The sequence below is a fragment of the Sparus aurata genome, chromosome 13 (assembly GCF_900880675.1).
Source record: "Sparus aurata chromosome 13, fSpaAur1.1, whole genome shotgun sequence".
In the NCBI taxonomy this organism is placed as follows: domain Eukaryota; kingdom Metazoa; phylum Chordata; class Actinopteri; order Spariformes; family Sparidae; genus Sparus; species Sparus aurata.
In genome coordinates, this window is record NC_044199.1 from 17,819,830 (window position 1) to 17,846,826 (window position 26,997).

At 41.2% G+C, this 26,997-nt stretch overlaps 2 protein-coding genes across 2 annotated transcripts; both read right to left on the reverse strand.

The window, feature by feature from the left end:
- Nucleotides 1-1,274: 1,274 nt before the first annotated feature.
- On the reverse strand, nucleotides 1,275-14,425 carry exoc3l2a (exocyst complex component 3-like 2a). The gene is made up of 13 exons (XM_030437058.1): nucleotides 14,136-14,425; nucleotides 11,296-11,864; nucleotides 10,216-10,433; nucleotides 8,998-9,748; nucleotides 8,796-8,910; nucleotides 8,602-8,712; nucleotides 7,983-8,083; nucleotides 7,535-7,645; nucleotides 7,298-7,433; nucleotides 6,412-6,534; nucleotides 6,156-6,311; nucleotides 5,017-5,138; nucleotides 1,275-2,766 (listed from the first exon to the last, which is right to left on the reverse strand). The coding sequence occupies exons 2-13, from the start codon at nucleotides 11,838-11,840 to the stop codon at nucleotides 2,448-2,450; spliced, it is 2,808 nt and encodes a 935-aa protein (XP_030292918.1). The 5' UTR covers nucleotides 11,841-11,864; nucleotides 14,136-14,425; the 3' UTR covers nucleotides 1,275-2,447.
- A 1,979-nt stretch (nucleotides 14,426-16,404) lies between these two features.
- Nucleotides 16,405-24,262, reverse strand: ppp1r14aa (protein phosphatase 1, regulatory (inhibitor) subunit 14Aa). Its single transcript, XM_030438469.1, has 4 exons — nucleotides 24,028-24,262; nucleotides 21,545-21,625; nucleotides 21,204-21,236; nucleotides 16,405-18,595 (listed from the first exon to the last, which is right to left on the reverse strand). The coding sequence occupies exons 1-4, from the start codon at nucleotides 24,217-24,219 to the stop codon at nucleotides 18,416-18,418; spliced, it is 486 nt and encodes a 161-aa protein (XP_030294329.1). The 5' UTR covers nucleotides 24,220-24,262; the 3' UTR covers nucleotides 16,405-18,415.
- Nucleotides 24,263-26,997: the final 2,735 nt, after the last annotated feature.

A 26,997-nucleotide genomic window follows, 5' to 3' on the forward strand; every position in this document is an offset into this window, starting at 1 on the left:
TCCAACCCAATATGTAACTTATAAAATCAATTCAACCTGGGAGACACTTCAACGGTGTGAAAATTATATTTAACCTCTGACAGATTACTTAATAGCCAGTAATGGACAAACTAATGTGCCTCTTCACTGGACGGAATAATTTCTGTGCACTTCTTGACACTAGAAGACAGACCTGCATTCAAAAGCTGCTGCTCAACTTAAACTGGCAGCAGACAAGCTTTCTGCTTCAGCGTATCATTATGAAACAACTGTTGATTGCACGATGTAACGGACATAGAATAATCAAACCATCAGTGTTTACATTGGTTCACTAAAAACCTCACTTACACTATGCAATTGTGTTTGCCACCATGCACACTAAATGTATGAATAAACTTGTGTTTTGTCCTGTGTTGTTGTTATTTGTGACTCTGAAAAAATGGAAATGATCCAGTTGTCTGCCCAGTTGGAAGCCTGTCGTGGTTCAAATGTAGCTTGCACAAGTAGGATTTGGAAACCTCCAGTGCATAGATGCTTTGTAATGTCTTTATTTTTCACACAAATTATGTGTTAGTGTGTCCAACCGCCAGTTGTAAAATGCAACAACTTGACAGTGGATCTCAGGAATTATTTCTCTGCTCCAAAGCAGCCAGCTGGTCACAGATTCAGATGTGGAGCCACAGACTCACAGTTGTCAGTGTGCAGAATGACCCCTGCTGAGGCTGGCTGACGTTGTTTTGAGAAGCCCACGAGCAGCTCAGACATGAAAAAGCTCTGTGGCTGCTGCACCTTCACTCTGGACAGCAGAGGGGAAGTTCCCTCCTAGCACATAACGTAAACTTGGCTCCAATAAAAGCATCCGTTGGCACCTCGGTGGACAACAGGAAATCTTTGTTTATCCAAAAACATCCCGTTGTTGGCCTCGGGGTGTGTGACCCCTAATGTTGTACGGCGGCAGAGCATGTAGTAGCCGAGGTGGAGCCCCATATTTCAAGCTCTAAGTTTACTGAACAAAGCTGCCATATCCTTAACATAAACAATCGAGGCATAAAGTACGTATGTATATGTACTAGTGGATTGCTTCTGCGTCAGACCCTCTGGACCTTGTCTGTTTGTCAAAGTGCCTTTTGGTATGTATTGTTTAACATAGCTGTAGACTTGGTGTCTGACACTCCCATATTCAGGGGCCACAGTACCTAAAGTCAGATAAAGACCATTGTACAATAACACATCCATTATGAAAGCTATCATAACCATGACAGTGTATTTATACTCACAATGACAGAGCTGCTAAATCCGTTCAGTCTACCCAGTCAATGGGTTTTTATTACATTTCCAGCAACAGATCCACTTCATTCACAGTGAGAGTTCAACACATTTACATTTCCAAACACTATATCCTCACATACATATGGACGATATACCAGAGAGTGGGTATATATGGTTGGGTAAATACATGCTAAACAGCAAAACATCATATTGCATTGCATCTGCTAGCAGTTGTTTCTGCTTTGATACAGGCAGTGTTGGGCAGGTTACTCAAGAAAGTGTAATAAGTTACTTTTGACTTATTACTCGATTAAATAGTAATATTACTTTATTTATTGTTTGGTATCAAAAGTAATTTGTTACATTACCCATCATATTACTATATTACTTATATAACATCTCCTCCTCGATATACCCATCAACAGGCTTCTTCACGTCCCTCCACAACAGTGTCCTGCTCTGAAATCAAATGCATCAGATGCTTTAGTAAATTACATGTTGTTGTTTTTTTTGCAGTTAAGTGTTTGGCTGCTCGCATAAACAACAATGTTCTCTGCATGTCTGACTGGGACAAACTCACTGAGACATACCTCTCTCCCTCATCCTCCGGCCTCCATTCAGCTAGAAGGCCGACTTGACCTTCCCTGACCTGCCGTGCATACACCTCGTTTTAAGACAGCCTACCTAGGACAAAAACTAATTGCATTCTGGTGACCCAGTAATGCAGTGTTACTTAATATATAAACTGTAATATAATCGCTGAATTGGAAATTGTAATCCCTTTACTACTCTACTACTGGGAAAGTGACACATTACTCAGTAACTGCCCGACACTGGATATGGGGGAATAAAAGGCAAAAAAAAAAAAAAAGGCTGAAGAAGTTACATGTTGAGGATATTTGATACCACTTGTTTACCTCTGTGGATGTGTAGATCAACTAAAAAATACTACAAATCATGGTGAGCTATTACGATACACAGTCTGTTTCACATTTCCATTAAAAATGCACATCTGGAGATGGAGAAATGTTCTTAAGTCTGCGAGCGTGTACAGTACGAGGAGTACCTGGAGTCAAGTTTCTTTAAGTGGCTGGTGATAATATTTGGTACAATCAGTTTTTCTGGTCAAGGTGCATGTACATCTCATCAGTATCTTCACAGTACATCTGTGAGTGCTCTCCTAACACAAACACCAACAGCTAGTCTTCTCTGTGAAGTTTGTTCATCTCCTCCATTTTCTGGCCCTCAGCAGGATGAGGTGCATTTCTGGCACTTGTCCGGCGGATTCGCCTCAGGCGGTGCTCTGTGAACCAGTTGGAGACGGTCATGGCGAGGCGGAGGAGACCCAGGCTGATGCAGTGCACCTCCGAGGTGATGGGGATGTCGGAAAAGAGGGCGTGGTCCCGGCACATGAGGGCATTGCTGCACTCAAAGTCTTTGACGATGTTGAGGATCTCCTGGCGCTCTGCCTGCCGCATCATCCCCCTTATGTTCAGCAGGGTGGAGACGTGCTTCTTCCTGTGGGGAGGAAGGATACAGGGAGGAAGGGGGGCAGACGGGTGTTAATGGAATTTGGGTCTGTTTGGTGTCGTCAAGGTTCTGTCATGATTTTGAGTAACAGTCACATCTCTCTGAGTCATACCATCTGTTTCTGGGAAGGACAGAAATTTGGTACCTTTTTCTATAAAGGCACATTCATAAGAGTTTAATATATCTAACTAAATAACAGTTAATAAATCACTTCTAATTCTTTACAGATGCATGCATTTCTCATTGTCTAATAAGCCACCCAGTCTGCAGGTGGAAATAGTTGTTCTTTTCAATGGCCTCTAATTACAAATGCAAGATATTATCAGCATGTTAACAGTATCGACCCAAAGAATTTGAAAGGTGGCAATGGTAATGTTCAAAAAGAACACTTCTGCTGATAAGACAGGTCGATAAGAACATGCTTTAAATAAGCGCATATAACGTGAATCAGTAACAACGTAGTATTTCTTATTTTTCTTAGTGAATGGGTACATTTTTTATTCAAGTTTTTAAGTACCCCTTCGAAGGGGAAGTGGTTGAAATCTCCTCCTATGAAATGGAACAACACTCCAAGACCATCATGTCATCAGTAGTCTTTAACGGTGTTTACTCTGAACAGATGTGACCGCACATTTCAAATATGTTGCCTTCAGCTCTCTTGTGTTTAGTCATGAATTTAAAAGAGAACACTGCTTCATTAGCTAGCCACTATAGCCACTTTATAGGCCAACATTAGCAACCAGTGCTCCTACCCTGCCATCTAGTACGCTAAAGTCCTTCACTGTTAGACTTTCTAAAGTCAAAATGTTGGGCATCATTTACCATCAAAGTGGGGGAATGCAACTTTGAAATACGTACATGTAATTTACAAATCAACAGTAATAATGTAACTTTAGCTAGCTAGCTATCTAGATTCCTATTAGACATTAACAAACTAGTAGCAACCATTTTATGCTTGTTATAAAGAAAAGGGGCATAGTTTATTGAAACAACAGGGAGTTCCCATAACCCTCCCCTGATAGCAAAATTGTACCAGACTCCTGCATTGGGCCCACACCATGCGAAATGATGGCATTGGCCGGTCCACTCCTGTTTGTCAGATCTGAGCCATGAGCAGGCCATTTTATGGCCAAATGTCAGCCATAAGTGAACTAAATTGGGCCAGTTCTGGTTTATTTTGGTCGCTTTCTGCCGATATGTAGTCATTGTATAGCCTTTTTATGGCTCATATCTGGCAAACAGGAGTAGACTGCCCAAGTGCCATGATTCCACCAAATTAATATATATGGTGTAGGCCGGATCTGGGCAGCAACAATTTGAACATGATATTGATATATGGGGTCAATGTGCCTCTGAAAAACCTCTGTTTGGAGGGCCTGAGCTAACCCTATTCCACAAGAATCTGAACAATACGCAAAACAGAAGCACGGGGCTAAGATTTTAGGAGCATGGGGTGTAATTGGGCTTTGGTGTTCTCTGCAACATAGAATTGGCAGGCCTACAATGCAGGAGTGACGTGTTTGACCATGTGTAGGCACAGTCACGTGTGCCTGAATGGACTCTGCCGGGGTTAAATGAAGCACCCAGAAAACTCAAGGAAGGCCAGCAGCCTTTGATCTCTTAAAATACCAGCAGGGGATGCCATACAGTAAACAAAAGGGTTGAGTCAAGCAGTCAGTTAGCATGTCTCCAGGTCTCAACTACTATGTTTTGCTCTCCTCTTCCACACCTCTCCCACTTTGATTCCAAGTGTGGCACCAGTCTGTCTCCTGCAGGGTGGCAGGAACAGGAAGTACTCGGCAGCAGCTTCCTGTCTGCTCCGCAGAGGGTTATGCGTCACATGCGGTCGTAGGTTGCCAACCGTCACCTGAGTCTTAATCTGTTCACAAACAGCCTCAGTGGCGGGGACAGCCCCCTAGGCCTCTCAGCCTCATCCATTCTCAAAACAGAGCCGCAGTCCTCTCCAAAAATAGCAAAGTTAATGTAGATATGTTTCCGTGGCTCTTTTCCTTGTTTTGATCCATTGTGACAAAAAAACAACCAAAAAAAAAACCATACACAGTCTTACATTTTCCTTGCTTTGGCTAAGAGCCAAAAACAGCACTGTGAATGTGTAGCCGTAAGCATAAAAGAATATAGGACCTTCGGGGGTACAGTACAGAGAAATATCTGTTTTTGTAGACGCTTCCTGGTTGTAATAGAAATGTTCCAAGCCTGTTAATTTATTAAAGCCCTCACCGTATATCTGGGAACTCTTTCACCAGGACAGCAACCTCCATCTGGATAGAGGGAGTGTCCTCAAGGAGAATTATGTCAGCTAGGTGACTGATGATGCTGTCCAACCAGGATGAGCTTGATTCCTGAGGTAGAGAGAAGACAAAGATGATAGGAACTGTTTAATTATCATTTAATTAAGTATTCATTAAAATAGCAAAGCTTAAAATTTTTCATTAAGTTGGGCTTTCTTTGTTCAACTAAATGTTCACCGCTCTTCAATTCAAATGCTTTCTTCTTTTTTATCTCCTACTCCTTCCGATTTAAAAAAGTGTGTTTTTCAGATGAGGCACGGCCAACAGATTAATACCTCTGAAGGCCAGAGGCCAAACATTTAGGTCATTTATTAAGTGAATAACAAACTCCACCCCTGTTTTTCTAGGTCCTGTTTTTCAGTTAAACACTCAGGAAAAAGAAAGCAGAATTCTTGGCTTGGCATTCACTAAAAATAACGATGTCGTTTTTAGACAGCCATTAAAAACTCACCCCCCGCCCCCACCTCCACCCCCGTGTTCCCAGTTTCCACAGACACTTCATCCCGCTCCTCGGCGAAAAAGGCCATCAAGGCCATCCCAGAGCCACATCAAAGCCAGCCAGCTGACAGGAACAGGAAGTTCCTTCTGAACACAGCGGCTTCCTGTTGTCAGCCGAGGTGACGGACACTTGTTTGAACTTGCGCACAGAAAGGGGGCAAATGTCTCGCTGTCAGGCCCAGTTGTTTTACACCCTCTTCCCCCCTCTGGCAAGTGCTAACGTAAGCCCGGTTCATCCATCTCCATCTCACTGACAGCAGCCATTTTTCAGAGCTCACTGTATCAACACTGTCTGAGTTATTCCTGACCTAGGAAGTTTGAGGGTCAGGCTCCATTCAAAGGCACCAGACGTACGCCAGCTCTGCTCAGTGTTTTTAAGAATCAGCATTTCGCAATTATTTATAATACTGAGGATCTCCTGAAAAGCAAATATTAGTTCTGTTTTGGATGCTCTGGATTTCATTCTCCTCCTAAGGGTCTGAACAGTTCTTTGTCACACTAAAGAGCATAGTTCAGGTTAATTCAGACTAAATGGGTCCTCATTAATGATAGATACAAGTACAGACTCACCAGATCCTTAAAGAGTCCTTTAAGCTGTTTAGCCTCATCTTGCAAGCGGAAGGCCATCCTCTTCCTCATTTTGGAGGATGTGCAGATGATCCTTCCCCGCATGATGGCTCGGACGTACTCCACCAGGACCCGCCGGTGTACTTCACCGACCAGCGTCTGTCAGTCATTCATACAATGAATCAACCATCCACTATACATATGACCTTCAAGCAAATGCTATAGAGGACCTTAACATGTTTGATCAAACAAATGTTACCTGATATGGTGGAGGGTCCATCCTTCTGAACTTCCTGAAATGTTGTTTGATGCTGGCTTCAATGGCCTCAAAGGCCTCAGTGTTATTCAGCCATTTTCGCTTTATCAGTTTGTCGAAAAAAGGCTGGAATGACAACAACAGAACAAGTTCTGATTAACATTTAATCAAATACTGCACTTAAAGGGCAATGTTGAGATGAACTCTACATCACTACATTTCAGAGTAAATCTTGTATTTTTTCACTGCACTACATTTATTTTATGGCTGCAATTACTGGTTATTACTACAATTTTACATGTAAAACATATTATCTTATAAAATATGATGACTTGTGAGGATTAAATTAGTTCAAAGTAGTTACAGTTAGTTTGACCTTGATTATGTGAATCACAATGAGACTATTAAGGTACAATTATAAATGCAGGACTGTCATCAGTTTCTTTAACAACTTTCTGGAATAACTTTACCACCGCTCTTACTTAGTAAAGACCTGAATACTTATGTCACCACTACACAGCTGACAGGCTCCATGGATGTGAAACTGAAACTTACATGGATAACTTCGTGTTTCAAGACAGTCCATTTGATGGAATTTTCCAGGGACTCATCTTTTTATTAGACAACTTGTTTAAAAGTATGGCTCAACAAATTCTGTTTCCGCTGTGAACCCTTCAGTGGAAACCTGTTTGATTGTTCTTTTTGAATTTTGATCCAAAAAAAAAACAGGAAGGGATGTTCTGAGGTGACGGAAAAGTCCATTCTCGTCATTTACAGTCACACAGTCAAAATTCAATTAATCATGTATCCTGCACATTGTGGGATTTTTTGGTAAGGGAAACAAGATTCAGGATTGATCTGAGATGGGACTTGCCCTTGACTTACTCACCCGAATGTGCTCAAACAGTCTGTCAGTCAGCACTCTCACTGACTGGTTGATGATCCTGTCCAGGGAGGAGTTGGCTCTCTGTGCCGACTCCTCGCTACCCTGTGGGTCACACTGCCTGCAGCGCTCCACCAAGGACCTAAAGGATACACAGGTGCTCAACTTTCAGCCAATCACCAAAACCTTTAAAAAAAATCGCAAACTGAAAATCTTCAGTTGAATTATGAATTGTTTATCTACCTGAGAGGAGGGCAGCAGTTGACCAGAGCTATGGTCCTGGAAACATATCCATCCCCTCGGTCTCCAAATTCTGCCTGAGTGTCATGAAACATCTCCACCTTCCTCTGGAAACTGGTCACATAAAAGTTTTATGAGAACCTATAGACTGTACAGACTGTATGTCAATACAGTCTACAAATGAACAATCCTGTACTGTCCTACAGCTTGGCCAACAAATGTGCTCTATATTCAAGACACCCTTAAATAGATAAAAAAAAAATATATATATATATATATATATATATATATACATATATATATATATATATATATATATATATATATATATATATATATTCATCAGGAGCTCTCAACTTTGCACCTGCTGAAGTAAATATGATCTTTTAATTCTTGGAAACCCCACCACCTACTGTCTGGTGTTCGGCCCTTTCTGATAGCATATACTCACTTGTAGAGAAAGTCAGCCAGTCCGATCAGACTACAGCGGGCCACTCTTGCCCCAAGAAACTGGTTCACAGATGTGGATCTGTCCAAGTCCACCTTCAGCCTCTGAAAATGTGAAAGACATTACAGATTAGACAGCTGTATGTTAGGCTATAGACAAATACTCAAATAACATTGTGTATGACAAAAATGGTTGGTTGTCTCTGGCACTGAAACGTGATAAACATTTTTTCTTTAATAAATCCCTGACTGGATCCCTAATTCACCATCTATACTGGATTGGAACACAGGATGCTCAAACTCATTCTACTAACTGTCTCATGCTTCAAGTCCCACGGGTTTATTCGGAACTTGAGTTTTTGTGAACTGAGCACTTGGTGGTATCTACAAAACATTAATAAGATGGACACTCTCAGTAGTACTCCTGAGCAATTCAAGACGATGATCTCAACCACTTCAACTCAGTGTGGAGTGTTGTTTTTACTGAGTATTGCTCTTTGCAATGCATATTGTTGTCTCTTGATTTGTCCCTTTATCACAATATTGCAATATCATTGCAAATCATTCAAACTGAATGATTTAAAAGTTGGTTTTCACAGTGAAAATGACATGTGACAATGTACCTGGATGACTGAACGTGCCAGGTGGGACTGATACTCTTCTATGTGCAGAGTCTGGGCCCATCGCCTCTCTTCTTCATCCAGAACCTGAATCAGCTCTGTTGTCACATTCTCCTGAAAATCACAACATATAATTAAAAAGTGTCAACCATCCAGATATTTTAAGAAACAGTCATGCAACAGTAATGATTTCTTACCCTGACGATACTGATGCAGTCTTGCTCCAGTCTGTCCACAGTGTCTTGAGGCAGAATGGGTTCCAGTGAATTATAGCTGATTGGTGTGGTGGTGCCAATGGTTCCAAGGACATCCCTGATAAAAACATTTGAGAAGTATAAATCATTACTGAAGAAGTTAAGTTTTCAGTTTTGTTATACAAGAGAACCTGGTTGTACCTACCTGTTGTAGATGTTATAGAACCAGTCAAGCAGTGAGTAGACGTCAGTGACCTGCAGCGGGCCACTGGTAATGGTTCGAAGACGTTTGGCCACCCCTCGATGGTAACTTTCCACGTACACCTGGAAGGCAGTGAATTCCTCTGGGTAAATGGACACAGCATTCCTCCTCGCTGCATCCAGGTCATCCACCATCCGGTTCCTCAGGCGCTCCAGGTAAGAGGCCAGCTGGCCTGCCTGGGTGTCTACCTGATGTGGCAGGCTCCAGTCTGCAGCCTCCGCCACTGCCTGCCTCCACTTCGTCTTCAGTCGCCGGGGACGGTGACTTGGCTGACTCTGATGGTTCTCTCGCTCTAGCTTGGTGTGCTCTCTCTGGGCCCAGACAGCATCAGCATGCTCCTCCTGTTGGATCACCAGCACCACCAGTCCAAGGTTGGGACCAGCACTGGGCTGGCGGAGGGACTCCCGCACTACATCCCACATCTCCCTCTGCAGGGCCTCATACAGCAGCTCCACGTCCTTCGCCTTCCGCCTGCTCGAGTCCAGTGTTGCATTGGAGCTGAGGGCTTCATCTAAGGATGAGCATGATAAGGGGATCACGGAGGGAGGGGGGCTGGGGCAGAGGGTGGGAGTGTGGATGGGACTAGTTGTGGTCGGCAGGAGGGACAACAGCTCACACTCTCGCTCTAGTTCCTGAATGTGTGTGTCGGCCAGGAGAAGGTCTCTGTTGTTGACCAGCTGTAGGATCTCCAATACTGTGGAGAGCAAGGAGAGAAAAACAATATGTTTATTTCACAGAGCGAATAGTTGACCAACAAATAGTGAAAGGGTTTTCTGTCATTATGGTTATTGGGTAGCTGTGCGTGTGCCTGACTGACGAACTGGGTTATTTGTTGCTCTTTCTGCACACTCTTCTATTCCTAGCAAGGTTCCCTGTGGAGTCTGTGAACAGTAGCTTGGGAGACCTTCTATCTAGAGGAACCTGGGTTGGAGGAAGTGCGGTCATTTCCTGATTTCACAGTCTGGTGGTGATTGAACCCAGTGACTCAGGGATCTGGGGACCTCTCAGCTTCATCAGAGAGTTGTCTAGGATTGGGAGGAAGTACTGCTGAAGCTTGACCAGGAAGAGTAAAGTTCTCGAACTTAAAGGAATGTCCTTGCACGAGACGGACTTTTAACATCCTAGTGTAGTTTTTGCACCTGATGTTTCCCTGATTGTTACCTGAGAGGGGCTCTCTGGTTTTCACCACTGGCTCCTCCTCCACTGATTCCTCCTCAGTCTCTTGGGAGGCCTTGTCTGACATGGATTCCCTCTTCAGCTTGCCCAGACTGACCATCTTGAGGAAGGAGGGCCGCCTGGAAGCCTCCGCCTCACTGTCTGTGCACAGGTTTCCGCAGGGCAGGCTCTCTCTGCGCTCCTCCTTACGTCGACCTGTGAAGCTGCAGAGCGCCCACAGCAGCAACAAAGAACATGAATGCCACAGGACTGAACAAGATACGCTATCAGACTGCATGATTTGCACGAACCAGTACAATAGGAATGACAATTGTGAGACTCGGGCTTTGTATTGTTCTTTACAGTATGGCCCAGTAGCAGCTATGTTTGGAATGCCACATATTCACACATCTGTTAAGCTGCTGTAAGCACGACTGCCTCAGTTAAAAATAGTCCCATTCAGTGAGCACAGCAAGTACACAACATGTCAGTGACAAACAAAAGAGGCTTCCGTAGATCAACAAATTGCTATAGCTTATTACATAACTCGTCAGGAAATAAGCGCACTATATGCTATTCTATTACTGACTAGAGACGTAACAGCTTCTCTTCCGGAACTCTAATTTGTTGCATGCTCAGACTTCAGCTGTTCACAAAGGCCTTGACTCACTTAATTGGGTAACAGTCTTTCTGTGATAGTTGCACTACTGAAGTGTTTGGCATCCTTTTGACTTCATGTAATTTCTGTGGATATTATGGGATGTTATTTGCTGCTTATTTCTTTAGATATTCTTTTGCAGTTGATTCCTGAAAATGTGCTTTAGTAGGTAGGAAAGATTTATCTTTTATCTTACAAGCTATTTTATTTCATTTATTTTACTTCATCTGATGGCTAGATGGATTGTGGTAGAGCTCCTGAAAAAGGCTTTCCACCATTATGGTTATATTAAAATCTGACAAAATGTTTTCCTATCCTTGAGTTTAAACAGCACTCTTCTTTGATACTTCATATCAGAGATCCAAATTCTTCACAGTTCAGCGGGAATAAAATCTTCTAAGATGTGAACTCCCCCCACCCCTCCTCACCGGAGCAGGGTCATAATTCCTTCGGAGCCTCTGCGCAGTCCTTTCCTTTTCTCCCTCTCTGGTGGGAGAGTATTTGAGTCTCCAGGACTGTAGTGAGGAGTGTTGTTCCCCCAAACATTGCGTCCTGATATGCGCAGCCCTTTCCCCAGTTTTCCAAGGGTTTTGAGGGGCGACACCCCACAGATCCTCTCCAGGGTCCCCCTGAGGGGCCTCCCTTTAGGATTCCCTGCTCCGTGTCTCTCTGCGTTCACTTCGTTTTCCTCCTCTTCACCATCACGGGAGGACCTGAGCTGGAGGTTACCCCTGACCTCCCCCATGATGAGGCCCATGTCACCTCCCTTTCTCTCATCCTCATCCAGGTCCACATCTTCAAAGGGATTAAGGTTCTTGTTCAGATCTTTCAGGTCGTTCAGCTCCTTCAGATCATTGAGATGATTCAAGTCCCTGAGGTCCAAGTCCAGCCGGGGCAGGATCAGTTCACCGTTCACTCTGGGGAACTCTTGGCAGCTCTTGGACCTTCCCGGGAGCTTTTTCAGAATGGGCATGGTTACACTTGAGATTCTAACAAACTGCAATACAAGAGCAATGTTAGCTTTAGTCAGAATGTTGAACCAAGCAGCAAATATTACCATCTGATTATCAAATCAACTTCAGAATGAATTACTTTATTTGGCTACACCTACTTGAATTCTATTCTTACTTCTTACTTTAGAAATTAAACACCACCCATAAGAACTAACATAACACTGATACACAGTGAGAATTAATAACTGATCTGATGTGGGAAACTGTTTTTCTGCAATCACATAAGCAATCAGAGCATGCAACAGGAATCAAAAACATCCCTTCACATGCCGCTTACGCAACTCACCTCACTACTCACGCAGGAAATATGTTCCCAAAATATTGCTGCAGTTACACGTGCTGAACTACTCTTATACAAATATTTCATAATTGAGAAACAAAAAGTCGATCTGCAGCTTGTTAAGAAAAAATTAGATGAGCAGGAGAATTATATAAAGCATTATCCTGCAAATTTCTTTTCTTACTGATCCCAACTTTAAAAGCAGATTTTGATGTAGCATCTGAGTTGTTTTCTTTCTTTTTTTCTTTTCTTTTTTTGTGTTGTTGAAGTCCAAAAATCCAATTGTAACTTAAAATGCATATTTTCATTGTTACTGCAAAAGTGATCATTTCACAGTGTTGGCAGGAGGAATAATTACGGACATCAATAAGTGTTTCAATGTACTTATGAGCATGTGAATATTATTTTGAGATAGACTTGAAAATATGAACCTTTCCTTATCCGCAATTTTTAAGATATATATTTGTATATTTGTGGTCTTTAACACAGAATGAAAGCATTTTTTTTAGAAGAAAACTTTTTAAAACACCTGTATATCATACATCATAATATCTACTATATTTTTTAACATTTTTACAATTTCTCAATGCATTTGCTTTGAAATAATCCAAATCATGATGTAGTTTAAGGTCACTGAAACTTAACATGTTATGTTAAGTGTTTGCAAAAGTACATATTTAGACTGTATTAACTTAAGTTCCTAGAGTTTAACACATTTGGGGGCATCTTAGAAATAAAAAAAAAAAATAAACAAGGTTATTTCTAAAGCAAATTAATTGTCACCTTCCAAATATTGAATGTCTAAAATCCACATTGTCCTTGTCCACAGCAGGGCTGTGTTCTTCTCTCAGCATCGTACTCATACATGCACACCTGGAAGCTTCCTTGTATAACTATAATCCTCAACTGCTGCCCAGCTCCAGTCCAGACAGTGGAGATTACTGTCTGCTTTTTAATGGATTCAAAATAATTACTCGTAAAAAGCTGGCCTCTATACTGGAAACAATAAATTTCTTGCATGTGTCTACCATATGGAAAAATGAAAGAAATCATCAATTCATACAGTCCCAGTATTTTTCATACAACTGATCTCTTTTATAAGAACTCTACCGTGAATCAGACTTCTAAATTTTACAGTCAATGTCCATGAATTTCTGGCTTGAGTTTGTTTGGTTGTAGTTCAACTTCCTGCTTATTTATGGTCTCTTTGTTAATACTCAAGAAGAGCTAAGTAGACACTAGCAGTGTTGCATTATAGTTTAAAAATGATTAAACAGGAAATGTTACCATGGCTGTCTCACATTATGTAGTGCTACATAATAAGCGAGTAAAGAAAGGTATATACTCTGTTATGCTATCCATTCTTTTCTCAGCTTTTACGCAGTTGGCCTTTGTTGCATGCATGTGGCATTATTAACTTTTTCCAAATCTGGGCTGAAAAATACATAGTTTATCTGTACTGCTCATCAGATATCTCAGAAGAGTAAATGGTAGGATAACATCTGCAAAACGCTGTTAAGTAGTTATCAAACAGTACAGGGAACAATAGGTGATATGAAGAGAGCAGGCATCATTAAGATGTCTTTATACAATAGGTCAAAGAATTCCTCATTAGGCTCACATATAATCTTGTGAACTAAAGTCAAACCAGGATGGAGAGAATCTACTTAAAATGTGACTTTTCTCATGTTAACTATACAATGAATACCGATCAACACAAACACATTTTCAATTTCTAGTGACAGAAGCTATTTCAAACCTATCCCACAAACACAAAAAGAATACAACTTGTGCAGAGGTCAATAGACGGTTGGAGAATGTGTCATTTACAGAGAAACAATCATTTGAACATGTTATCTTAATCTTCAATGGATGCATGAATGAACAAAACAGTTCTTTCTGCGGACCCAAAAAGAATGAAAGCACCAGACTCCGAACTCCAACACTGTGTGTGAACACAGAGAATGGGACTTACCTGGTGAGAATGCCTTGCAGTGTTTCAGTATGTCATCCTGGAGTGTGCTGGCTGTGCAGGCTGCCAGGCTGTGGAGTGTGTGCATGTGTGTGTGACTGATGAGTGTGAGAGCGTGTCCAAGAGTACTCGGTGACTCAAGAGAGCAATGTGGCTGCCTGTGGTTTCCTGACGGGCTCTATTGTGGTGGAAGGTGATATGTTTTCCTGAGGAAAGGCCCGTCCCGTCCTTTCTCCCCCTCCTACGCCACAGACCCTCCACCCCCACACCCGGCCCTGGGGACCCTTCTAATTACACTAATTGCATTAACTGTACAGTGAAGGAGGACAGAGTAGGACAGAGAATTCCCATGCAGTGGCTATTTTACTGTTTTTATTCAGATCTGGACAACCTATCTGTGTATGTTTGCATGTGTGTGCGTGTGCGTGTGCGTCGTGCCCTGACTGAGTTCTGTTGGAAGTACAAAATGAACTATGAGGATGATTCAGTGTCTGTGGCCTTGAGTCCGAATTCCATTCCTACACCATCAGCAGAGTATCTTTCCTCTGCGGAAGACTTTAGGTGGACTGACCTGAGCAAAGATGACAATCAACACTGGTGCTGCTGCTATATTGTCTTTGCTTTACAACACAGCTCCAAGGTCACTGTAGCCATGGCAGGACTCGAGTGTCACATAAAGAACAGAGCAGTAAGACGAACCAGCTGAGGGATATACGAGTGTGTGCAAATGGCTCTGGGTTGTATTGTGAAAATTAAAAAATGACCAAACAAAGAAGCAAACAGGTCAGCAAGGGAAGAAACCCTGTTTAAACGTTAAGGTTCTCACTGCAGCTCCCTCCTGCCACCGAGTGTACAGTCTGGTGTAGGACAAGAGGTCGCGTCCCATTCTAGCTCAGACATGACCACAATAGAGTGAATAGACTTTAACCAGTTATTCCCTTAACTCACTTTACCAGTTCATCTCATCACATGTTTGGTGTCTTATTCAACCATCGGGCTTCTGTAAATTCTCACTTATCCCCCTAAAGGAAAAGTTCTCCCAAAAATGACAATTCAGTAATTACTTACTTGCCCAAGTTTTCGTAGTTCACAAAACATTTCTCGAGCTTCACTGCACAACAGCATTGCAGCATTCTCTTAAACAACTGAAGTAGATGGGGACTTGGCTCCATACAGCATGTCCTGCGTAATCCAGGTCTCCAGAATCATAAATTGATGTCAAATATGACCTTAATGGTATGTTGAAGAGTAAGGTTAAGGTTAAGGTAACTTTATTTGTACCCAAGGGTAGATTTGGTTGCAGTTAAGAAGAATTGGCTGCTTACACACACACAGGCAGCATTTACGACATTGACAGAGACGGTGACATAACAGTGACAACAGTGCTCCAGACATGGAAACATGGATAAAAAAAGTATACAAAAAGGTTTAAACACTTGAAAACTGTGAAAAGAAGAGATAGCTACATTTAGACAAAGTGTAAGTCCTATTTTTAGAAGAATTTATTGACTTTTAAGTCAAAGTTTAGGACCATTCTATCACCTCAGGGTTTTTCTGTGGTGGGGAGGGTGAAGTGTGGGGTGTGGGTGTTTTGGGGCAGGGTCAAGTGTTTTTTTTTTTTGCAAAACATTTCTAGCTAATTACCAATACTGTTTCCTAACTTTGTACTGGCAAGAAGTGATAATCTGATAGCCCCCGTAGTTTTGGCTGGGAGATACATAGTATGCCAGCTGTTGGCATAATGAATTAACTAAATAAACTCACAAAATGTAAAGGGAAACATTATTTTACTGAACTAGGATGACGTTAACTGTCTCGGTAACCCACTGTAAAAATAGACTTTATTCAAACTTTACATAAACTGAATAAAAGTCATCAAAGCAGTCTTTGTTTGTCTTTCCACAATCACCTCTGGTTTGGTTGAAATAAATCCTCAGTTCAGAGAGTAAAACCTAAAAATATTCTGGCTGTATACACCATTTTTGCCCGCTGTTGATCCCAAGATTCATAGTCTGGACCAGAGCACCTGTAGATCACCTCCATACTGTATCCCCTGTGACAAGGGCCACTTACCTCTAGGGCTAACTGAGCTATTTGTTAATGGCTGCTACGGCCAAAAATAGCTACAGCAAAGATGATAGAAAGGAGCAGTCAGTAAACTAGTATTTCAGAGTTTCTTTCAAACTGTTAATAATTAACATATTGTAAGTTGCTCCTGACCTGGAAAAAACATTACATGCTGAAGCATTACATGAAACATAAAAGATGAATCCACAGTAAAATAAATTGTTTAATTAGCAACTGCTGCAAAAGACTGGTGTCTCTGACAGTCAACATTGAAAAAACTGTAGTAGAAACACAAGTCTAAAACAGGGGGGGGTGAGTGACAGAGATATTAGAAAGCAGTGATGGGAACAGGATAATTTCCAGTGTAATCATGACAATAAATCACATTCATGATCAATGTACTTTTGTAGATATTAAATAAGTGCATCCAATCTAGCAGTGTTATCTAAAATGTGGTGCAGCTGCAATGCTAATGTCTTCAGTAGAAGGTGGAACGTACTGTAACTAGTAACTGTGTCACAGTACAGCTTGGTGTTGAACTCCGGTAGTGATGTTTTTACTGTGAAATCCACCAGTGGATGATCTAACAGTGAAGTTGAATGCATAGCACAATGTTATTTCTAATGATAGTGCTGTCTGTTCTATTTTTTTATTGATGCTACTTTCCTTCATCTTCATTTTTCAGATACTTCATCAGTTAGTGCCAGAAACTATTAAATCCAACTATATGTACATGGAGAGTAAGAATAAATGTAAGAACGAGGTGATGACTCATTTTTCCAGTCAAGTAAAGTTGAGTGCTAATGCTTTCATGCTAATTAAAAGCAATTTTGGTGTGGAAAAATTTATATTTACATGATGTGTATTTCTGTATTTGTGCTAAATGGGATCCTACTTTCGATTTGAAAAATTATTTGTACTATGTTTTGGCCAATCACCATCCATGTGAGCTGTCACAAATCCTTCCTTTTTGGTAAAGGGGAAGTTTTGAGGAAAGACAAGACTGATACCACTGACATCTGCCTTACACAATGCCGTGCTCAGACCAAATGTGAAGAAAATATCCATGCTACTTTGATCGCAGGTTTATACATTTTTTTTCAGTAACGTGAATAAAAATAACCGGGAACCACAAAACCCAAAACAAAGAGATTCCTCAGTGATCGGACTGCAATAAATGGATCAGGAGGACGCAGAAATAACATCACAATGCCGTCTCATAAAAAGCCTGAATTCATGTGTCGTCAACTCTGTCCGCCAGACAATAAGCAAACACATTTTAAAATGCTTGTTCCCCAAATGGAGTTCTGCTTTGCTATGCAGTGCCGAGGCGTATTTCCCTAACTTACCAGGTAGCCTGACATTCTCACTCACATCCCTCCACGGCAGCTCCTTCTTTGTCCTGTCTCAGTACGAGTAGATGTTTTATCATACAGCTCTGGGTGTCCACAAACGGCCAAGATAAGTGATTATCATCCTCTCCTCCAGTGTTGTTCATGAATGTCCAGACATCAACAATGTTAACATCATGACATTAGCATGAATGTCAATACCGATAGGCTTTCGCGACACAGATATTATGCTTGAGTTCAATATTTTCAACTCGCTTCAATCGTGTAATTTAGTAGTGAATAATTTGAGTCATTTTTGGTCTGAGCATGACATTAGACTACCGCCAACAGTCGTTAGCTTAGCTCCACATAAAGACTTAAATCAGGAGGAAACAGCTTGCCTGAGTCCATCCAAAGGTAACAAAATTTGCCTACCAGCGCCTCTAAAGCTCAATAACCTGTCTTGTATACATCATTACAAAAACAAAATTGTAAAAACTACATGTACGGCAGGTTATGTGCAGACTGTTTCTTGGCCAGGGCTCAGTGACTTCTTGCAGTCTTGTCATCACAACTACACAAGATAAAACATGTTAATTAATGAGCTTTCAAAAGGTGCTGATAGGCAGGGCCAGCTACTGTAGCTGTTTTCAAACCTGTCCAGTCTATGCTAAGCTAAGTAAATTGCCTCCTGGCTGTAGCTAGATATTAAGTGTACAGATGGATAACAGTTGTATTGCTCTACTCTTACATTCAGCAAAAAAAAAAAAAAAAAAAAAAACCTGGCAAATGTACTTTTAAAGTTTCAGCTTGGATTTTTACTTCCTTTTACATTTTTGTGTTTATGTTGTTAGTGTGTATGTGTGTGTGAGCGTGTCTTGGTTGTCAGAGGGTCTGGTTTTGGCCTCGGGTGTGCACGTGGTGCTGTTGGTGTGGGTTGTTAAAGTGGTAGGGCTCGTGGCGGTAGTGGCTGTGGCAGATGACCGGATGCTCGACGCCTTCAGTCTGCAGCTCCTCCTGCTTGTGAACTCCCTCCAGCTTTGCCACCAGCTCTGCGATGAAGGTCTGAGGAGGAGGAGCAGAGCAAAATTTGAAGGAAAAAGTGTTTCCAATTTGACTTGTTGTCAGTAAAACTACCTGTTGTTTGTATTTTTTTTTTTCAGTCACCCATGTGGTTTCCGAAAAACAAACAATGAATCCTACAAACAAGTATTTTCTGTATCAAAGCCTGATATGTCTTATTCCTCTGTGCTATAGAGCTCCATAGTTGCCTTAAAAAATAATACACCAACTAGCCACACTGTCCCATCATTACCATGAAGCTAGCTGGGTCTTTTGCAGACACAGACAATGAGAGATGACACAGTTTGATGTGCCTGGGCTTTAACATGCTGTTGTTTTGAGTATTTTCATGGGATTTGTTGACATTCAGAAGAAGAAAAATAGGACATTAAAAATGATGATTCCTTTTCAGCATTAGCATCAATTGATTCATTGTGGATTTCAACTAAGACAGTTTACATTAAAGTAACATTATGTAGAAATTGACATTTTGTGTGATTTGGGACCCACTGTTGTAACTACAAATCCCAGGTCTGAAACAATTTGTCAGATGGTGCCAACTACAACAAAACTCATTACTTCATAACAATGTGATGTGTTTAAAACTTGTATCCTGAAGTAAACATGTATGTAATACTGTGATCCTACCTTCTCATTGAAGTTACATAGTGCAGAATCAAGTGATGGGGGGGCGTAGTGGCTGTGACAGAGACACCATTGACCCTATAACAAGACACTGTACTGGGGGCATAAAACGGCTGAGCAGGCATTCTGCCATTATTCCAAGACCAGTGTCAAATTACTAAAACAATATACATACAGCCCTTATCCGAACTTTAAATAAACAGTAATTATGAGTGAAGTAGCTGAGATGGTGCCAAATGCATGTAGTGTTTAGTCATTATTCACTCTCTTGTTGTTGAGTGTTTGCATGTCCATAGATGGAAAAAAGCCTTGGTGAAATCCCGGGATGATGACCTGAAGGCCACTGAGAGGGGAGTTCCCACTCAGTCTAAGTGTTGTGCTGTAAATGTGTTGCTCATGAGTGACTGCAGAAAACTGTTAAAAAAAAGACTTTAAATAAGTTACCAGACCAGGATCCGAACTAATATGCCAGACAAGAGCACATTTTTGAGTTTTCCTCTACTTTTTACTTTGCACAATGATGTGTCTGAGCCGCTACGGTAGATAGATGTAGATGAGAAACACAGTACTGAGATATGTTGTGTTATGACAACAGTACAATTTGAGGTGGGCAAAACAGCCAGCCCCACTCATTACCAGACGCTGACTGTAAGCATTTCTTTGACTCTGGATTGATCCGGTTTTCTTTTCTTTTTCTGTGTAGACACAAATAAGCATTAGTAATGGTAATCCTAGTGGCTTGGCTGTGGCTGTGTTAGAACCTCACTCTAGCTCTGAGCACGTCTGTTAGCCAGCGCCCTGGCCTGTGTTTTGTTTGAGTCTGTTTATATCTTAAGTTATAAACTCAGGAAACAAGATGTGGTATGTTCCTCACAAACCAATTCAATTGCAGGCGGCTCTTAAAGGATATGTTCACATTTGTTTCAAGTCTCAAGTCAGTACTCACGTATTTATGTGTACAGTTTGTGAAGCAGTTTGCTTGGTGTAATTATTACTCCTCCATACTGGCTATTAAGCAAAACTGCAATGCAATGTTTTTGTTAGACTAATGCTGCAATGGTTTGAGAAACAATACTGATGCTATACATGACATTAAACAGAATATGATAATTGGCTTATCCTTTTTGACATATCCTCAATTGAAAACAGCACAAAGGCAACATATTTAACATTACATTTTTTGTAAATATATGCTCATTGTGAAATGGCAGCAACACATTTTAACAAGTTGGGACTGGGCCAACCAAAGCTCCGAAAACACCTGTTTGGAATGCTCCACAGGTAAACAGGTTCATTGGTAACAGGGAATGAAAGGGGCATCCTCGAAAAGGATCCAAGCATGGTTGGGGCTAGGTCCACCACCTTGTGATCATGAACAGTATGTAAAACCATTGTCGGTAACCTTTTTCTTTTTTGCAAATGATCGTGTGCTGTTTTTATTTATGTTTTCTAAAGCGTCCCTACTTTTCCAGAATCAGGCTGGTATAAAAGTCAAGTTTCTCTCAAGGTTATAGTCTTCATACAAAACTTCCTTTCTGTGTTACCACCAATGTACACATAGACATGTAAGAACCGGTTTCTGATATATTTGGAAAAAGATGTGAACCTATCGTTGTTGACACATCAGGAGGAAAGGAAAGCAGCAGCTACACGGACACTCCCTGCTCCTTTGCCTGTGTTTGCATCTCTGACCAGGCCACAACATTTGAGTCCATAAGGACTCTTTGTTTCAGGCTTTAAAAGGAGAGAAAAAGGCAAGAGAACGTGCACAGAGAGCCATTGTTGGGGCATGTGGAATGACTATGGGACGACATGTCAGAAGATGCAGCTTCAGTTTAGCTGCATGTGACCAGCGTGAGTGTGCGTGTATCCACGCAGGTAGGTGTACTGTACATTTGCATATATAATGTGTGCATCACAATGACTAATCCTTGGTTGGAAATGTAATTTCCACATTAAAACATACCTCTGTGTTGTTTCTGCATTTTTGAAGAAGCTCCTGTAAAAACCAAAATAGCAGGGTTGATGTTGTAACAAACCAGTCAAATAATCATATATTCAGTTCCAACATACCATAAAACTTCACCCGAAATTCTCTTCCTGTCATTATCACTAGCAAAAAGTATTGACATTAACTCTATTTGAGTGACATCCTTAACAAAATCTATCCATGTCGGTGCGGGAACTGTCCCCATGAGGTGAAGGGTGATGAACTGATGACAAAAAAAAAAAAAAAAAAAAAAAACCTGTTCGTATTTCATAATCTGCAGTCTCTTTTACAATAAATGTTCACACAGTTCATGTTACCTGTAACTTTTTGACTCGCTCCTCATCGGTGGGCAGGTCAATTAGGTCATCAATGTTTACCTCCTCTGGCATATCGCCCTCCTGAAGGAAGTATGGACACAAACAATTTCATTTACTCTCTAAACACTTATCTAGTTTATGACTTTGCTTAAAGTCTACATCCATGCTAGCAGCTCAGTGAGGCTGTACTTGAGACACAATGAAACTCTGACTAGATGATGGTGCTAGATGATAGGTCAGGGGTTCAAAGTTGTTTCAATCAAATGGGGACCATGAATGTGTGTACCAACAAAGTCAAACTCGTGTTGGCAGTAGGAGTAAAACTCAGGGGATCACCAGAGCCAGCAGGATACACCGTCTAGGCACCATGGATATCTATACCACAGTCTGCGCCCATCAATCTTTTTCCACTCAGCACCACAAATGTCAGTCTACTGGTGGCGCTACAAGAAAGGTCATATGATTCGCCCTCTGGGGATCATGAACACAAATGGCAATTTGGGCAGGACAGCTGATAAAGGTAAAATGTGTCATAACATACTGTCATAGATGAAGGACTGTTGTGCTACAGAGATGCCCCAAGGGGCGCAAGGGAACATGCCGTTGTGGTACAGACCTCAGCAAAAATCACATCACCAGCATTTTTGGGATTTTTTCCTGTGAAAATGAAATGAAATTATACGTGACTTATACCATTATGTCTGGCATGTGATTTTTTTTTTTTTTTTTTATGCAGCCCTCATTGCAGTCCATCTGAGTCAGTCTTGACTCAATCAGGGTGGACTCAATCGTTTTCAGATAAAGTTCATTCCAGGGAACTATAAATAATTTGTGGAGATGACAGAACAAAGTTTTTTGTAGTTCTTTTATGTAGTGCAAGGATTTAAACTGCTTGTGTGACCCATGTGTGACATGCATCTTAATGACAAGCCATTGTAACGAGGTTAGAAGATATAAAGCACTTCCACTCCTCACACAATTACCCAGTCTCTCCACTATATAATATTTTTCCTATTTTAGGAGCGACAGAAGACACTGGATTGAGCCTGCACACGCTGCATGTCCATCATTTGTATGTTTGGGCTCGGGGGGCTGAACAGTCACAATGCTCACATAACACTGTAACAGTGGCTTGTTCTGTGTGAACAAACAGCCATTGTGCCGACCGAGTGAAGGGACAGTCCCACCCGCCCATCCACACCCCTGTGCTGCACTGCCTGTATAATGAGGCCCTTGACACATACAGGATTCCAACTCGAGAGCCCACCGGCTCCTTCTGTACACACCAAGGTAGCCATGATACGAGATTAGAGAGTTTTAAACTTCGATTCAGTATCTGCAGCCTTATCTTGTAAATCTGACTGTAGATATCCAAAAGTGAGTTGGGTATCAGTGCTTTTGATAACCCTAGTATACACTTCTCACTATTTTCTAACCGGACAATTCATAAAATTAGGATTTAAGATTGGCTTTATTTATCCCACAATGGGTAAATTCACTTGTTACAACAGCTCGATGGTAGATGCAACAGTACAGGAAAAAGAATCAGAAAAATATGCATAAAGTAAAACAGAAAATAAATAGAAAAAAACAAACAAGATACAAAAAAAAACAAACAAATGATGATAAGGGTTTGTCTGCCTTGTGTGCGACGTGACTTGGTTCGACTAAATAACACTTGTCTGGGGAGTTATGTTATCATCATGGGCCATACTACAACAACCAAACCAATTAAGACCATTAAAATAATTTTCAGAAACTTCCAGATGACAATTCGCCCCATTAATATTACAGAAAATTCATCTTTGGTACACAGGGCTCGTGACAATATGCCAGTGGCCTGGGACAAAAACCTTTGTTCCTCTTGTTTAACAAAGCTGCCCTTATCAGTGTGACAATCTCAAATCTGTTTACTGATGCAGACAGACTGTACTTGGCTTTCACAACACTGTCCTGCACCCGTCACCCAAGCAGTCCCTGACCTCCTGTCAGCAGCCTCAGCAGCCAGATGCACTGTGTTAACCTCCTCTAGGGACCTACATCAGCACTTTCCCTCCTCCATAACGTTTCCCTCTTCCTCCTTCTCATCATTCTTCCGTCGCTCGGTCCTACACTGCCCATTTAAGGCAGAAAGGCCCTTGACAAATACAGATCTGTGAGAGGGGGACAGCAGTGGTCCCAACATTTACGGGATTCTTGGCCTTGTAAGGAGAACAGCTGCTCCACCTCTCCTCTCCTCACACCGCAGTCCTGTTTGTATATAGTAACTTAAAGTTTCATTTGAAGTTTTCTGCCTTATTTTACATGCTTTTACGTCCAGATTAAAAAAAAAAAGACAGAGAGAAAATACTCTTAAGTAAAATACTGAAAAAGTATTTGGATAGTATATATTCTTATTATACAACACTGTATACAGTATTTAGAGGCAGACCAGTCGAAGCAGTTTGTCTCCGGGCTGCCTCCTCCGGGACACGCTGACCCACCTGACCCGAGTACAGCCGGTCCAGGCTCTCGTCGATCCACTTCTCCACGTCCAGCCGCTTCTGCAGCTCTTTCCGGTTGTACTTCACGGTGACACGGGCGTGTCTCTTCGGGACATTAGAGCCGTGATCCGGAGACAACTCCAAATCTGATGAATGAACGTCGAGAGTCGTCCCGGTCCGGTCGGCTGCCATTTCTGGTCTGGACTGGTCTGACTGGTTTGTCGTCTTTTTACAAAGAGCAGGAGGAGATAGCAGGGGGTGGGAGGCGACGACACACACACACACACACACACACACACACACACACACTGACGTACAGCAGGGCTCAAGTATTTATATAGCCTACATATACAAGGTGAGCTATCTGTTCAAATCGAAAGTTATAAACACAGAACTTTTGTTTTGCTTTTCAGTCTTCCTTTGGCCATTCTTTCCTTACTGAGCGCACCATCATTTTTTAAAAATTCTTCATATTATTTACTTATTTGAAAACTTATGTTCATGGCTTCACTTTGATTGTCACATGTGTAGACCTTAATGAAGAACTGACGCTTGATGTTGTACCTGGATGTTTTATGGGCTGTGTGAAATATCCCAAAGATGTTCAATGCAGGGATAGAAAGAGAGTGTGTTTGATCACACAAAGTCAGCCATTACTGTAATTTATATATATATAGCTTATATACTACTGATCACGTTGCTCCTTCATGTGCCATTTTGTGTTCATGCCAAAGTTTGTGTCATGTCACGTTTTCATCCATATGATTTAAGTTCATCATGTTGTGGTTGTGACTAGACCGTGTGTTACTTGTTTTTGCTAGAATGAAATGGTTCAGAATACATTATAAAAGCTGTACATCCTTTCAGATCCACTGCTCACTGCTCACTGCTCAGGTCCATTTACCTCTGAGGGCACTTCATCTCTAAAAGAAATAGTTCAGTGTCTGAATTTGTGTTTTGTGAATATTTTTGGTCCCCAAAAATTATGCCACACATTTCATTAAACTTTTGTTGCATGCTCATGCGCAAGCGTATGCAGCATGCAGCCACATCCCAACACCCCTATCTCAGTTTGAGTCTCGTATATAAATTGTAGCAACAAGCATATTCAACAAGTTTTTTCAAAGGACTAATAAAACTGCTCCTGGAGGGAATTTTTTTTTTCTTTTTCTGGAGATGGAGAAGCTTGAGGACACGAACTGGAGAAGTTATGGGCCGCAGTACATTTCTGATCTGCTGCCACGTTATGATCCATCCAGACCTCTGAGGTCATCACGTTCAGGTCTGCTTTCAGTCCCTAGAGTCAGAACTAAACACGGTTGTTATGTGTTACATATCTGGAACAAACTCCCTGAAAACTGCAGGTCTGCTCCAGCTCTCTCCTTTAAAAAAATAAATAAATAAATAAACCTTTGTGTTTGCCACTGCTTTTCACTGAGGCAATTATAAGGCTTTGAGCTGCACTGTGACTTCTATTTTCTAGTCTTGTCTCTTTTAAACCTATTCTGTTTTAGTCTACTTTCCTATTTCTTAACTTGTTTTGCTGTTTTGATTCTTGATCTCTGCCTACTTGTTTTAAATGCATTTTAAATGCATTTTTTTTATAAAAATGTGTATGCCCCCTGTGAGGCAGTTTGAGTTGCCTTGTGTCTGAATTGTGTTATACAAATAAACTTGAACTCTGCACTCAAAACCCCTCTTCTCTTTTGTCAAAACTGATTCTTTCCACTACAACTAATCACAAAGCTATTATATGAACATCACTAACAGAACATGAGTTCAAACACGGTTGTGCTACATTTTAAACACCATAAAAATTCTTTAGGCTCCATGAGTTACATGTGAACTATTCAGATATATAGAATTGTCTTATTATTTAAATGTTCCATTTTTTTTATTTGTATCTTTTTACCATTTGGAGTTTGTGCCAGAAAGTTGAAACGTTATGGTACATACAGTATAAACACTGTGGTTGTATTGTGAACACTGTGAACATATCATATAAATAATACACTGACACAATCATATCAGAATAGATACGCGGCACATCTTTTTATCCACTGAGCTCAAATTGTTCTAAACTCACTCCAGCTCACACTGTAAACGTACAATGGATATTGCAGCATTGTCAGAGTTAAAACCCGAAGTTGGGAAAATGTTGGCTCACCATCCTCTTACTCCCTTTACTCCTCTTCTTGCTCTCACTATCTTTTCTCAATGCTGCTCCATTTTTTCACAACACAGTCAAACACACCCAAGGCCTCTGTTACGCTCTGACAGGCGATTGAAGAGCTAAATGACATGATTTGTCTTTAGTGTTTTGTAAAAATGTGACTCAGAATGTCCATTCGGGTGAAAACAATGAACTTGCACTTATTTGGCAGTTTGGACTTTGTTTTTTTGAAACATGAGCTTAAAGTTGTTAGGGTCGTGTGCTTAGTTCCAGTTTTTGTGTGTATGCAATGGAGAAAAATCCATCCCTTCTTGGCCCTCTTGAGTGTTCTCAGTGAGAGTTCACAGGAATAAACTGTGCCTCTGTAATCAGCACTTCAGCCTGGACATTTAAAGTGATAGACTTATTCTGAATACCCTTGGTGTGTCCAGTGGATAATTCTACATGCAGATTCATACATGTCAGATCGTCTGCAGCCTAGGGCATGAAATATGTAATAATTTGATATGACATAACATGAAATGATTTAATCAGGGCTGCCCAAAGTAGCCATGTTGCTGTTTTATTTTTTTGTGAGGTAAAAATACTCTTTCAATATGTAGGATCTCTAATTATTAATGATCGTGATCTGAACATCGCAGCTAGAATGACACTTTGTGCTGGAAATCAGTCAATTAAGGGGGCTTTGGATCCTGGACGCCTGGTCTATACCATTTTCGAATGAAATCTTAATTTCCACTAATACAGCATTCTGTCCATGAAAACAAGTGTTAGGATTCAATCCTGAAGAACAGAGA

Excerpts from the sequence above, each read along its gene's own strand:
- exoc3l2a (XM_030437058.1), bottom strand. The coding sequence starts at position 11,840 with ATGCCCATTCTGAAAAAGCTCCCGGGAAGGTCCAAGAGCTGCCAAGAG. Across the intron at positions 10,434-11,295 it reads GGAATTATGACCCTGCTCCG|CTTCACAGGTCGACGTAAGG; the intron begins GTGAGGAGGGGT and ends GGCGCTCTGCAG. Across the intron at positions 2,767-5,016 it reads AAAGAGTTCCCAGATATACG|GAAGAAGCACGTCTCCACCC; the intron begins GTGAGGGCTTTA and ends TCCTCCCCACAG.
- ppp1r14aa (XM_030438469.1), bottom strand. The coding sequence starts at position 24,219 with ATGGCAGCCGACCGGACCGGGACGACTCTCGACGTTCATTCATCAGAT. Across the intron at positions 21,237-21,544 it reads AGCGAGTCAAAAAGTTACAG|GAGCTTCTTCAAAAATGCAG; the intron begins GTAACATGAACT and ends TGGTTTTTACAG. Across the intron at positions 18,596-21,203 it reads AATGCAGAAACAACACAGAG|ACCTTCATCGCAGAGCTGGT; the intron begins GTATGTTTTAAT and ends CCTCCTCCTCAG.